Source organism: Cimex lectularius, unplaced genomic scaffold (genome assembly GCF_000648675.2).
Source record: "Cimex lectularius strain Harlan isolate CLEC.00 unplaced genomic scaffold, Clec_2.1 scaffold165, whole genome shotgun sequence".
Classification (NCBI taxonomy): domain Eukaryota; kingdom Metazoa; phylum Arthropoda; class Insecta; order Hemiptera; family Cimicidae; genus Cimex; species Cimex lectularius.
The window spans coordinates 621,582-636,583 of NW_019392863.1; the positions used below are offsets into that span (position 1 = coordinate 621,582).

The 15,002-nt window shown below is 35.9% G+C and overlaps 1 protein-coding gene across 3 annotated transcripts; it reads left to right on the forward strand.

Annotated features, from left to right (window-relative positions):
- Positions 1 to 914: 914 nt before the first annotated feature.
- LOC106670322 (aldose reductase-like) lies at positions 915 to 13,234 on the forward strand. 3 transcript variants are annotated; one of them, XM_024228832.1, is made up of 6 exons: positions 915 to 1,263; positions 12,025 to 12,192; positions 12,255 to 12,563; positions 12,631 to 12,831; positions 12,884 to 13,035; positions 13,114 to 13,234. In XM_024228832.1, the coding sequence occupies exons 1-6, from the start codon at positions 1,198 to 1,200 to the stop codon at positions 13,154 to 13,156; spliced, it is 939 nt and encodes a 312-aa protein (XP_024084600.1). In that variant the 5' UTR covers positions 915 to 1,197; the 3' UTR covers positions 13,157 to 13,234. The 3 variants fall into 3 exon arrangements, with proteins under 3 accessions (XP_024084600.1, XP_014256014.1, XP_014256015.1); XM_014400528.2 differs by lacking the exons at positions 12,025 to 12,192; positions 12,255 to 12,563; positions 12,631 to 12,831; positions 12,884 to 13,035; positions 13,114 to 13,234 and adding exons at positions 3,942 to 4,109; positions 4,179 to 4,487; positions 4,546 to 4,752; positions 4,827 to 4,978; positions 5,260 to 5,488 and having other exon boundaries at positions 1,040 to 1,263; XM_014400529.1 differs by lacking the exon at positions 915 to 1,263 and adding an exon at positions 8,278 to 8,583.
- The last annotated feature ends 1,768 nt before the right edge of the window (positions 13,235 to 15,002 follow it).

Below are 15,002 nucleotides of genomic sequence, written 5' to 3' on the forward strand. Positions count from 1 at the left end.
AACTGATCTGTACAATTATTTTCTGTCCTGATATTTAAAAATAGTGAATCCTCACAGGTCTATGTGAATTAACCTTGAACTTAGGATTAGACAAAGCTGAACTTTCTGTCTGCCAAATATTGATGTAAATAGTAGTCCCTTCTATTTTCTACCAAAAAATTACTTTTTTTTCTAACAAAACTTAAAATTTTAAACAATAATAACTGCCTTATGGGAAGTCACTTGTTGAATAATTAACCATTCCTAAAAGGAAGACTACTGATGTTCAAACTGGGGGGACTTTTGGGTATTAGGAATAAACAAAATTTGTTTTCAATGTAATGAGGTAATTTGAATAGTTAGAACAAGAAAACGTGCAATAAATAAAGTTTTGTTTAATTATTGTCAAAAAAAATTCCTCATGACCAGACCCATGCTGCATGGTATTCTAAAGTGAGAGTAGGTTGTCTGAAGAGTGAAATTAATTTATTAGCGTGAATGTTTGGTTTAAACCTGACACAAGGAATATCGAGTACTCTGGGGTAAGAATGTGTTGTCTGGAAAGTGGAGTCGTGATAACTCGAGGGGTTAGAGCAGCAGTGTATTGAGCCTGAAAGTCATGGGTTCAAATCTCACTCGTGACACTGACTTTTTCATCTCAACCAAGACCTTAGATAAAATGTATAATAAATTAAAGTATAAGTGGAATGGCGGGTTTAAACCTGACCCAAGGAATACCGAGTGTCTGTGTTAAGAGTTCCTTCGGTTCAACTAAAACTGAATGAAATCTGCTGTGAGAACTTTTGGTTCAACAGAGTTGATGTTCAAGGAGCATTCTCACTAATCAACTAAAAATTGAATCATGAGAACTTTCGTTTTAAAAGGGTCGACTTTTCAGATGATCAAGTTACGTTCAAAGGATTGAACCAAATTTGAAATTTGAACGAAATCCGCCGTTCAACAGTGAATTTCATCGAAACTTAATAATGGAAAATTGGACCTAAGCAATTATTGATATTTGTGATGTATGCACCATCTCCGTTCTTACCAGTATCGGTCTCCATAATTGCGATAGTGATAATACATGTGGCACGTCATACTGTCATAGCCTGATATTTGGATTTTGGACACCGGTCACCGGGTAGGCTCGAACTTTCGACTCATCTCACTTCAAGTCTTGAATCTTCACACTTTTTGAGTTGCATTACATCGAAAATCATGTCGGCTTGTTTGAAATTAAACAACGGATTCACTATCCCAACTCTTGGCCTTGGCACTTGGAATGTAAGCAATTACATATAATTATTTTAACGATTACCTATTTCACAAAAAATTAGTAAATTAAAAAATCAAGGAACTAGCCATTATTTTTATACTCTTTATGTACATTAAGTCACAGTTTTCAATTATTTTGGCAATGGATTGATTACATTTTTGGTTGGATCAGATCCAATTAAAGTAAGGGTGGCTCCAGACATGCTGGATTCGCCGAACGTCATTATTTGGTGCTCACCTTGCTACGCCAATCGTCGGTTTCTTTGTCTGCCTCTAAATGTACAAATATTCGTGAAGTAGCCGAACTCAAAACATCCATTCGGGAATCAACTGTAATCATTAATCAACGCTGCTATTTATATTTTATTAATAAACAATTCCTAACTAGCATAGATGTATTAATGCAAGAACATCGTAGCGTTGTTTCTGTCTGTTAGGAATGGACTGGCACAACATAACCGTCTTGGTGTTTCTCGATCTGTACCAAGATGGAATAATTTGAAACGCTTCTTTTCCGAATCATATAAAAAGGTTTTTTCATATAAAAAGGAGGTTTTTGATGCGTGGAAACAGATCGAAAGTAAGTTGGGACAACAGTACTCTGACTGATTTGTGACTAAGTTTGTAGCCATACACAACAGTAACCGCATCTGCAGCCATGATAGTTTCACTGTTGTCCAACATGATTGGTAGTACATTGGTAAATACATATCCATTGTTTCCACACAAACTGGCTGTACGTATACAAGACTGTTTGGCAAATGCCAAGACGAGCATATCGACACTTGGCAAATGTTCGGTGGCAATCGGCATTCGGCAAATACCGCATGTCTGGAGCCACCTTAAGAATTCAGGAAGAACAAGCATTATGCCTTAAATGTTAACAAAAATCATTACAGGTCCACATTTCTTTAATGAAATATTTGAAGTATAGTCTGTTGTGAAGCAGTGCTGTTTTCATTGTGCGATAATATATTTCCATTATCTTTATTGATTACTGATATAATACAATAATTAATTTTTATTATGTAATTAATAGTCTATTTCAACTAATATTTCATTTTAATCATTTTTATTGTTCAGATGGCCTCCTAGTTCAATTTAAACACAAAATATGCTATAATATTGCATTGTATTTTTTTTTTTTTTTAATAATTTGATTTTATCTCCTTTGTACTTTGGCCTTGATGTGTTGAAGCACTTATTATTTATTCTTTATTGTTTACACACTTAAAAGAAGATGTTTTTATTTGTGTCATTCAAGATCTCATATTTTTACAGTGTTTGGCTAATTTAAAAATAGAGAAAAGTATAACGCGTTTTCCATATTTTATGGGTTTTTGTTACTGGAAAATTAAAAACTGCTCAGACTGCTAGGAAAATTTGTGATAAGTATGATTATGACGCTTTAGAAGAAAGCCACCATCCAATCAATGGTTTGCTTGGTTCAGACGCAGAAATTTTGATTTTGGATGTAAAGCACTCTCGTCTTGGAAAGAAAAAGAGAACAATAATCTTTATTCTGGGTCTTAATGTACCCTTGAATATCAAAATCACAGATTAGAGCTGTGTCTAGACTCGTGTCCAGCATAAATACAAAAGGGCCCGTTTGCAAAGTATATACATTAGAAACAAACTAAAAATGTACTGTAATAAAATTAAAAGAAACAATTAAGTTTAATAATACAATTAATTTAATAATATAATAATTTACCAATTAAAGCTCTGACAGGAGGTATTAAAGTACCTGAGATATAAAGGTTGAAATGTGCCTGAGAACCCTAATGTTATTGTTTTTATAAAACTCAAAATTGAAGACTGTAAATTTAACTACCTCATGGATAAACAAATATTGCAGACACTGACCACATTTTTGATTTGAATAATCAAATAAAATATTTAAATGCCATAAGTATCGCTGGGGATGAAGAAACCTAATACCTCGTTCACGATGTCCTCAGCAGGAGGTTTGGATTATAAATTTTTAACTTTTTCAGTTTTACACACACACACACACACACACACACACACACACACAAAACAACATTATTTTAGCATACAATGTGAAATGAAGATGGTGGTTGTGTTAAACTTACAATTAGTGCAAAAAGAAATTGATTTTTACTGATTAAATTACTTATTAATGAAATTTATTTTTTAAGCTGGCTTGTTAGTTTTTGAATATTTGTCTATTCCTGCAATCCTGGGGTCCATCAATAAAAAGAAGAAAAAAAAGAGAAAGAAAAACATTACAAATTATAAAAAATAGGGTTAGGGATGGGAAAGTTTGGGTATAAGTTAGGGTTTGGGTCGGGTAAGTTTAGGTAAGGGTCAAGGGTGAATTAGGTTAGGATAGGTACAGATAGACATGGAAGAGTAGAATTTAAAAATAAATAAAATAAGAATAAAAATATAAAAAAATAATAATAGGGCTAAAGTTAATTTTTAAATTTAGGTATGGGTTAAGGTTAGGGTTAGGGTTAGGATAAGGTTAGGGAGGGTTAAGTAAGAACAAATAACTGGGACACTAGCTACAATAATCAAAAGTTTACATTAAATTGAGTATAATAATTTTTAAGGTATTAATTTGATGCTTGATTTATGATATTTGTTCAATTAAAAATATTTTATCATTTATCTCTGATAAGTTTTGTAGTATAAAAAAAGGATGATTTTTATGAAAATAGGCCTTACCTGGTGTGGTTTCTCAAGCTGTAAAAGATGCTATAGATATTGGATATCGTCACTTTGACTGTGCTTATATTTATGGAAATGAAAAAGAAGTCGGAGAGGGCCTCAGGGCAAAACTTGAAGAAGGGAAAGTCAAGAGAGAAGATCTTTTTGTCACAACCAAAGTATTTTTTCATTTAATTTTAATACAACTATTCTTGTTGTAAAACATTTTTTTTTTTATCTTTTCCCAGCTCTGGAATACTTTTCACAAAAAAGAGCTTGTCGAGGGTGCTTTAAGGACATCATTGCAAAATCTAGCCCTGGATTATGTCGATTTGTACTTGATCCATTGGCCGATGGGATTCAAAGAGGGTGGCGACCTTATGCCGAAAGAAAACGAAAAGCTGTTGTACAGTGACACTCCTTACACCGAAACCTGGAAAGCGATGGAGGAATGCGTGAATAAAGGCTTAGTTAGGTCAATCGGACTATCCAATTTCAACAAAAGACAGATCGAAGATGTTTTGAAAGTTGCCACAATCAAACCTGTCACAAACCAAGTAAACCGCCGTCTATATCTTCGTTTTCAGAGTTTACTAAAAACATTAACCGTTCTAGGTTGAATGCCATCCTTATTTAAATCAACAGGCTCTTAAGGATTTCTGTACTTCGCATGGGATATTGTTAACAGCATACTCTCCACTTGGATCACCTCAGAATCCATTGAATTTGGAAAATTACCTGATTGTTCTTAATGAGCCTCTTTTAAAACAAATTGGTGAGAAGTATGGGAAAACACCAGGGCAAGTTCTCATCAGATATCAGGTTGTTTTTTAAAATTGAAGTACAGTCATCAGTTACCATACCGGTTTATTTACTTATTTATATTAATTTTTTAGATTGAAAGGGGAAATGTTGTAATTCCAAAATCAGTGAATAAATCGAGAATCCAGCAAAACTTTGATGTCTTCGACTTTCAGCTCAACAAGGATGACATGGACCAACTTAATGACCTAAACAGGAAGGATGGAAGGCTCCTTGTATTAGCACAGTTAGTATTTATTCAAACAAATAAATATAAAATACATCTTGATTATTGGGCCCACCTTATAAATAATATATTTCTATGTGTTTATTATAAATCTATCAGTTGATATTTTCTGCAGTATAATCTTTATCTTGATGCAAAACAATTTATGTGAAAATGAGAATAGGTGAAACCGCAGGGTTTCAGGAACTAACAAGTATTCAAAAACTAACAAGCCAAATTAAAAAATATATTTTTTTTGCACAAATTTCTATAGAATTTTAATTTAATTTTTTTTTTTTCAGTATTGCAGATCATAAATACTATCCGTTTAATGATGCATTTTAGACCAACTGGATTAAAGAAAAACATAAAACCTGATTTTGTCTTTTACTCCTCGCCTGCTAAAATTCATATCTTACTTATAATGATTATTACATTTTTTTCTCCTCCTTATTCATATTGTTAGAGGATGTCAATTATATTATGTATTATTAAAATGATTAAAAATTCAGTTTGTTAATCTTCAGTTTATTTAGAAGAAATCATTTCAAAAATAACCTTAATACAAAGGTTCAACACTCACATTCAAATATTTATTACACAGAAATCAACAGTATTTAAAGATTTATCCTTCAAATTTTCATTCATTCATTCCCAGCGATACTTGACATTTTATTTGATAATTCAAATTAAAAATATTTTCAGCGTGTGGAATATTTGTTTAAACATGTGGTGGTTGGATTTACAGCCTTCATTTTTGTGTTTTATTTATACGATTAATGATCAGTAACATTGGTTCCCGGGCACATTGGTATAATTGGGAACAAACAAGCAGATAAGGCAGTTATGTTAGCAATGATGAAACCACATAACTGTATTTGTATGTACATCTTTGTACATATGTGTCATGTGTTATTTATTGGAACAAATGTATTTATTAGCGTGATTGGAAGAGTTTTTCCACAATTTCCCTGAGGAATATTAAGCAATGTGGGTTAGAATGAACAAAGTCTGGTGTGAATATTTTTGTGCGTGCATATTGCTGATTGCTTAGCTCTTTAATGGGTCATCTAATTGTGTAATCAATCACAGAAGCATTAAAAATCTGAAAATATATATAGTGTTTTTAATACGTTTGCATTTGTATCATAGTGATACGAAAAACATTTAAAATCTTAAAGCTGCTGGTACAATAAGATTGAAACTAAGTGGCAAGATTTTTAGCAAGTCGTATTCAAGGTTATGGCAAATTATCAAAACTAGATCATCTCTGATCATCTTTGTATACCTGCTTTCTAACTATTCATTCAGCATGTTGTCATTATGTCAGAGTAAAAGATGCTGAAAATAGTGAGAAGTACATCAAGATGATCAAGCTTCATCACTTCACAAACATCACTAATATTCTAAAAACTATCAACATATACAAATGAAGACTAGATGATTTAAAATAGATTGTAGGTAAATAGGTACTTTCAGCTACAAATCAAAACATCCTTCTCCACATTCTGCTGAAAAGAGTTCTGCAAGGCACCATTCTTTGTCCCATTCTTTATTCACTATACTCTTCAGACAGTAACGCTATCCTTTCAGTGAACAGACCTAGTAGTGGCCTTCAAAAACCTCCAGGAACATCGCTCCTTTGGAAAATGATTTAAGAAATAGAGGAACGGACTCAATGAAACCAAATCCCAGCGAATAACCTTCACCCCTTGCCGTATTATCTCTCCTCAAACAACAATAATTTTGTTAACGTCCCAGCAACCAGTGTTGTCTGCTATTTGGGACTTTACATCGACAAATGTCCAAAAGAGGTACAGGGGAACCCCCCTCCCCCGCCTTGACTGAAAATAATAGAACTGAACAGACGGTATAAACTACTGATAAGATTCCTTGACAACAGATTGCAACTCTCACTAGAAAACAAATGCTTCATCACATCATTACTACCAACAATCTGGCTGTATGTAAGAATCAAGTCACTCGACTCCAAAATCTTTTGAAGCTCCGTACTTTGCATCTAACCTTACTAACCAGACAGACGTTCAGATACCATGTCCTCAAAACCACTAGAAGTCTATATGGACTCTGGACTGTCATCTCAACCTCTTAGTCCTTAAATTCTGAACTATTCCCGATCTAAGACTCCTAAAGTGCACATAGCCTTGCAACTTTTTTCCTAGTGAGGAAAGTGATTAGTACAATTAATTAAGGTTTTCAGTTGAGATAAAAAAAGTCAATGGCACGAGCAGGATTCAAACCCACGATCTTTGGCTTGATACGCCGCTGCTCTACCTCTAAGATATTAATTGGTCAAGCGGACCATGAAATTAGTGAATTTAAAAGTGATTAGTGTTGTATAGGGGATGTTATTATTGGAATACTTCCCTTCTCTTATAATATACAATTCATAAGCACATGCTTGTTGCTTATAGCAATCTAGCGAATGACCGAAATGCAGATATATCATCTCAAAGACCCCTTGAATAAATCTTGCCTGAAAGAGATTAAGAAATATATTATGGGTAAATGCCTGGAAATCGGTGAATGTACCTTGGAGATATCTAAGGCATGGGGAGGGAGTTGAACTGCTGGGAAAGGAAATTTCTAAGTGTTATTTTCAGGGAGGTACAGAATTGGAAAAAAATGAGAACCTAAAGAATCTGTACCAGGAAATAGATTTGATTGGTGTAGTAAAGGGGGCTGTGCCATCTTCATTGGATGTGGATCGAGCACCGTGTGCTTATGAGGAACATCCAGGTGATAAGATACCATGATGAAAACCTCATTTATGAAGGCTCCAGAATATGGATGAAGAAGGCTAGTGACCAGGTTCAGACGAAGGTTCTACATTGACCGTAGACTATTAAATAATCAATAAAGATCAAAAATAAATAATAAAGTAAATATTTAACATGGAAAGCATGTAATCATGTGCCAAAATAATTAGTACACATTTTACCCTGAGCTACAAGCAAAAGCTTAAACATAATGTATAATCATTCCCATGCTTACTTATGTAGTGCCTATATCCACCATTTCAAAAGCAATATGTTTTGGGGGTTGTTAATCAAAGTGATACAAAATAATCTCATATGAAGCAGCTTGCATTCTTGCAGGACTCTACTAGAGCTAAAATAAAAGAAATTGTTGAAAAATATCAACGAAAGCAAGAAAATACAGTTATCGCCTCTTTGACGTTTGGAAGTGTTAAAAATTCTTTCTCAATTTTGATTTTTATCACTTCAATTGGAAATATATTGATCCAGTTGGAAACAGCCGACGATGGTTTGGAGGAGATTGTAGATCCATTTACAAAACATGTGTTGCACATGTATTGAATTTTTTTTTTAAACACCTTTTTATATTTTTATGTATAATAGTGCTGCTATCGCGTTACAGTAGTAACAGTTAGTGATTTTGCTATTTTGGATATTTGTCAAAAGCCGAATTACAAGATTCAGAGGCGAATTTGTTCTATTTTGTCAAGCCCTTTATTGCGGAACGGGCTCAAAAACCGACTCAGGCCCAAGTCCTATTTTGAAATTACCGCTTTGAGTCGAGAAATGTCTGTTAAATTCTACAATGGCCATTGCTCGCCTGTCATTGGTCTTGGAACTTACAAGGTGAGCCGCTGATACTTAGTTCCAATACTTTCCAACTGTTCACTATTTAAGTTCGCTTTATGAATAAATTCTACATACTAACTTACTATGTAGTCAGAAGGAGAAATGGCTTTATTATTTGAAATTGAATTTCCCTCCATGTTCAGATAGATCCAAGGCAAAATATAGGTGTCATTAAAAAAAAAGAAAAAAATTATAATGCCTACACTTGCAATCAATGTATGTCACTAAATAATGTTTCTTGTCATGTTGCAAAAAAAAAAAAAAAAAAAATGTCTCTTGGATAAGACAAATTTGAATGAAAAGAAAAATCAATCAAGCTTTCGAGTATACAGATGAATCTAAAACATGGGGTGAGGGCAGGATGCAAAGGCACAAATTTTGAACCTCTAGGCCTTGCACATCAATTTTCCAATCTGAAATCTATTGAAATGCAATAGAACTGTGTGCAATACTCCAAAAAGTACTGTATGGTGCACAAATGCAGACAACCAAACAGCACTGAAAGACATAGACTTCATCTCCAAATCAGGCTGGTTTTTCTCTTTACCTCATCTTTTACACTGTACGTTTCCAATCATGCATATAACATATATACGTAGTAAAATTTCACATATTCTTCAAAATAAACATAAGAGATATTTGGAAGAATAAAAACCTTGGAACTAATGGAGGGACCATGGTACATAGATGGATGTAAAATGAATCATGAAGTGTGGGCAGGAGTCAAAGGCACACATTTTTACTTAGTGAAACTTCTAGGCCCCACACCATTAATTTCCTAAGCTTCCAAAACATATCACCCTATTGTTTTATTACCATTACTTGGCAAGATCCATTAAAAACACCTATATCCCATCCTTGCAAGCTGTAATGTCATCCCATACCATTTTGGGTTCGGATGATACCACTCTAACATTGGACAGTGATACAGGTTGGTGGACATCGTCATAAACTCCATTAAGTGAGGATGCTGCTCAGGTGTATAGATGTGAGGCACCAAAGTTTGTTCTGTAAAATCAAAAGGTAATAGGCATTTTCACTCAAATAACATTATGCTGAAGAGGATGTTCCTCAAGGCAACATTCTTGGTCCATTTTCTATTCAGTATATACGATGGTGGTACTCTATACTAAATCTATAAATATCGTGATAATCTGATCAATACAGATGATAGTGCCATTCTTTTATCAAGCCCAGGCCTTTCCAAAGCCTCCAGAACCATTTCTCCTGTTTGAAAAAATAGTTTGGGAAATGGAGATTCAGACAAAATCAAATCCCACAAATAATCTTGCCATACCACCTCTCCTCCAATCTACTATAATTCTTTTCCTCTCCAAAAACCAATTTTGTTCACTACATTTACATCGTAACACTCAAAATCGATTCAAAAGAATGAACTGAATATAAATATAAAATAATAAAAATTCACAAGACAACAGATGAAAACTCTCACTACAAAACAAATGCCTCATTTACATTACTACCTATAACCAATCTGGACGTTCATAATTGAACTGTGGAGGTTTAACCAAGCGTTTCAACCTCCAGTTCAAAATCGTTCGAACCATTGCCTGAGCTTTCTACTTTGTTTCCAATTCCACACAGAACTTAAAATCCCATTTGTCCCCAAAACCACTATAAGTCGATACAGAATGAATATTCCCAAAAGGGAATCTTAAACAGGTTTATCTAGAAATTAAATTAATTACAAATATTAAGATTAAAAGTAGGAATATTTTGGCTAATTGTTGGGAAAGCGTATTGTGTAGGATTGGGCAATCGGAAGTGACCTGGAATCTCGGGAGCCGACCCTGAATTTCTTGAAAACTCTAGACGCAGCTAAACAAAACTGGTGAAATGGTAACAGCTGAATGTTTTCAATTGAGAAATGTTGGTCGATCCTGGGCAATCACCCTAGAAAAATTTACTGTTGTGCTGACAAGTGGCTAACTCCTGGACTCATTTAGAATATCTTAATGACCTGGGGAGAACAAGGGCTGTCGGGTCACCAGGAAGCATAGCAGTAACTGTTCCCAACTACTCTCCGGACTGATTGATAAAAACAAAAATTGGAATCCACGCAGGGCAGTCTACAGTTGATTCCAGTAGAATTAGAGATAGAGAGTGGAGTCAGTGCAGTTGAGTCAGTCAGAAAGTCTCGTCGAGTCAACTAAGAGTTAAAAAAGTAGAGGCGGTCAGTGGAGAGCTGTTGCGGTCGAGCCGGGCTGTATAAATAGGCCAGGAGTTGGCCAGGATCCGGTGAGAAGTTCGCCAGGAGGAGACGAAGAGCCGTCAAGAAGACGACTGCGAGAAATTCGCCCGAAGGACCTGAAGTCGGGCAAGAGTTGGCCCGGAGTAGGCCGGGAGTTGGCCACGATTCATCAAGAAGATCACGGCGAGAAGTTTGCCCGAAGGAGCCGAAATCGGCCAAGGGTTGGTCTGGATCCGGCGAGAAGTTCACCAGGAGGAGCCGAAGTCGAAGAGGAGAAGACCAGGATTCGGCGAGAAGTTTGCCAGGAGGAGACGAAGAGTTGTCAAGAAGACAATGGTGAGACATTCGCCCGAAGGAGCCGAAGTTGGCCAAGAGTTGGCCTGGAGTAGGCCAGGAGTTTGCCAGGATCCGGCAAGAAGTTTGCAAGGACGAGCCGAAGTCAAGAGAGAAGTCTAGACAGAAATCGAGCAGGAAGACGAGAGAGAAGTGGAGAGAGTAGTCTAGAAGCAGACTCAAGATCTCAGTCAGGGTCTGAGAAGAAGTCTGGTGTGGCCATGACAGTCGGCGTAGAGAGGAATCAGCGAGAATTCTGTACAATCGACGAGCAGTCAGCCAGAAGTCCATAAGAGTCGACAAGGAGTCAGGATGCAATCCGCAGTTATCGACCAGGAGTCAGCCAGGAGTTAGCGAGACCAATGCCAACATCTCAGTTCTGTGAGTACAATATTTGTCAATCAGTTGGCGGGAGATTTGGAGAACAGTTGGGGCGATTTCGGGCTGCGGCCTAATCTTAAGTAATACGACCCCCAATAATTAAGCCCCTAGTAATAAAGGTTTGCTAATGGGAATAAGAGCGTTGGTTTGTATATAGAAATAGTCATTCAGTTTATAAGTTTTGTTTATTAATTGTATAATAGTGTAGTAAGAGAATTTCGTTAATTTATGTTTGTTGGGAAATTGTTCTGGTAGAATAAAGGGAACTGGATATTTCACCCTAGTTGTTCTTTCTTCTTCCAACGCTATCCCTACAGAGCTTAGATAGTAGACTAGTAGTTAGTAGAGAAGTAGAAAATGGTGGGAGGGTGTTCACCTGTCAAGTCCGAGCAACCTGACACGTGCTTCTAGGGTTCTATTGAACGTCCCACATATAGGTTTTGGGGACCACTCCATGACCCCAGATACCAAAGACTCCATGAAGAAATCTTAATATCTTGAATATTTTTCAGGCAGTGAAGGATGAAGCGTATCAAGCAGTGAGACATGCTATAGATGTGGGCTACCGTCATATTGATACAGCTTTGTATTATCAAAATGAAAAATACATAGGACAGGCCATAAGAGACAAAATACAAGATGGTACGATAAAGAGAGAAGATATTTTCATTACCAGTAAGGTACAGTGTTGTGCAGTATTTCACAGTCTAATAAATGATTGACATTTTGTTTTACAATACAGCTTTGGAATACATTCCACAGAAGGGATTTAGTTGAGAAGTCTTTAAGTGAGAGTCTAAAAGACCTTGGAATGGATTACCTTGATCTTTATTTAATCCACTGGCCGATCAGTTTTAAGGAAGGTGGAGAATTGATGCCACTAGAAGATGGTAAAGTGATGCTTAGTGACATCTATTTCACCGAAACCTGGGCTGCGATGGAGGAGTGCGTGGAGAAAGGGCTTGTTAAGTCGATAGGCATTTCCAACTTTAACAAACGCCAAATTGAAGAATTGCTTAAAGTTGCCAAAATAAAACCAGTCACAAATCAAGTACATTCAGTTTACTATGTATAAAGCAAAAAGAAAATATTTAAATTTAAATTTCTGTTTTTGAAAGGTTGAATGCCATGCGTATTTTAACCAAGAGAAACTCAGAGTGTTCTGCGCGTCAAAAGGGATTGTCATCACAGCATATTCCCCCCTCGGTGCTCCCTACAGGGTAAAACCGGGAGATCCAGTTCTCCTGGAAGATGTTTTTGTACTGAAACTCGCTGAAAAATATGGAAAGACTCCTGGGCAGATAGTATTAAGATATCAGGTAGTTTTTGTAGCAAAGCTCGTATGCCAAAATTTTAATTAGTTTATTGTAGATCGAAAGAGGCATTATTGTGGTACCTAAATCCTCAAACAAGACCAGAATCCAGGAAAATTTTGACCTCTTTGATTTTAAACTTTCAAAAGAGGACATGGAATGTTTGGATAGTCTTACTAAAGAAAATGGTCGATTAGTTTTGTTTGAAAGGTAATAATGGTGAAAAATAAGTTTTTTCATAATGAAATGTGTACATGTCTTTCAATTTTTTTTCCATTTCTTTTGCAGTGGCAAATATCATAAAGAATATCCATTCAATGAACTCTACTGAACCCTCAGAAGACCGTTATTTTCATTTACATTTTATTTCTTTGTAATAAAGAATTAAAAGAAACAAAATCGTCTCTTACTTTTCTTTTTTTTTACATCTGATAATTAAATTAAGGTTAAGGTTGAGGTTAAATAAAGTCAGCCTCTTTGCAATTTTGCATGCTGTTACCAATTGATCTACTGTGCTATCTCCATTAATATCTCGAGCTCTTTGTTAAATGTAGGGCTTTTTAACAGTTTTGTCAAGGGGTCTCATCAGTTTCCTTCATATGTTGGCTTTTTCCTTTCCCAAAAGTACTAATCTTAGCCTGCATAGACCTCTGCACCAACAGAGGACATACTCTTCTGTTTCTTCTTCTTGGAATTATGTGCACTGGTTCCTAGTCTATACTTATACCTCCGGAGTATGCAGTCCTACTATCATTTTAGTAACACGTCCTACGTTAGTAGTTCTGTTGTTAGTTTCTGCAAAGGTCTTTGATGAATTTTTTGCATGCCTCTATCCTGGAATACAATCTCATTGAACTGAGCACTTATTTTTAACATATTGTCTGATGGATATGCAGTTTGGCAACTCGGTATGCTCCAGAACGGTTCAAGGCCAATAGATTGAACTTTCGGCTAATTCTGCCATGTCCCAATCAAGGACAATTTTGTTGTAGTCCCCAATGTTTAACAGCATCTTGATGCAATTCCTAATGGCTCTGAATTTTACTACCGATTAGGTAGTTAGTAGTTATCTTAGTGCCACCGGGCTGATCGAGTAGGTAGCCATTAGTTTGTATGTAATACCCAGCCTTTTGATCTCCCTGGTACAATGTTCAATAGCCATATTCTCTGCCTGAAGGACAGTGACATATGAAAGCTTATGTGAATTCTAGTATTTGGTTCATAGATACCAGCTCCTGAATCATACTCGGTCTTAGGGTCATAAATATACCAGTCTGCATTAACTGGGAGCCCATTCCGCTCTATAAGGTATGTATTTGAATGTAAAATTTCTTATCAAATCTGAATTTTGGGATCTTGACCTTGATAGATATCCCCAGAACATTGCTCCTCTTGGAGCTTTAATTGTTACCTTTTATGGGGATATGCTATTGGAGCCTGTCTTTACATTAGCCTGTGGCTCTAGCCTCTCCCTGGATGAAGAGGATTCAGAGAACATTCAAGGCAGCAAGTAGGTTTGTTTTCCTGCCCTTGTAATGCCCAGGCATGCTAGTCCCTGAGCTTTACTGAGAATCCTGACTGCCCTCGGCTGTAATGTATTCATCCACCAAACTACTAATCCCTAAATTTTCATGGGTCTAATAAATGATGTGAATAACCATAGGAATCTCTCTGGATTTAGTCCTGAGTTTTTCCCACAAAGGCATTTACATCTACCAATGACAATTTTCACTTTTTATGTGACTTTAATCTGCAAAGCTTTTGGGCAAAATGATGTCCAGATATTTCACTTTGTCGGAGAAGGGCATTCTTTTCCTTACTCCATTTTTGCACCCTCTCTATGACGACTTCTGTAGCATGCTCTGCATATTCCAAGCAACTAAGCCCTCGACTAAACCAACACTGATTACAATAGTGGTGATTATTGCAATTATTATTTTATGCCATATAATTACTATCCTCTTTCTTAGGATTTCCTCTTCCTATTGGTGTATGGATTTTGAAAAAAAGTTAAAAGCAACTAATATGTTCATGAACTTCACCAAAGCTATCACCCTGTTATGCAATGCATTGGACAGTAGCCTGTTTAAATCATCAAGGGTTTGGTCTTAGACTTCCCTGTCTGATATGCATATGCCTAGTGTTAAAAGATTAATTTTCAATGCTGTTCCTTTAAT

Coding starts and splice junctions, on each gene's coding strand:
- LOC106670322 (XM_014400528.2), top strand. CDS start 1,198: ATGTCGGCTTGTTTGAAATTAAACAACGGATTCACTATCCCAACTCTT. Junction 1,264..3,941: donor TTGGCCTTGGCACTTGGAAT/GTAAGCAATTAC, acceptor TTATGAAAATAG/GCCTTACCTGGTGTGGTTTC. Junction 4,488..4,545: donor TCAAACCTGTCACAAACCAA/GTAAACCGCCGT, acceptor TAACCGTTCTAG/GTTGAATGCCATCCTTATTT.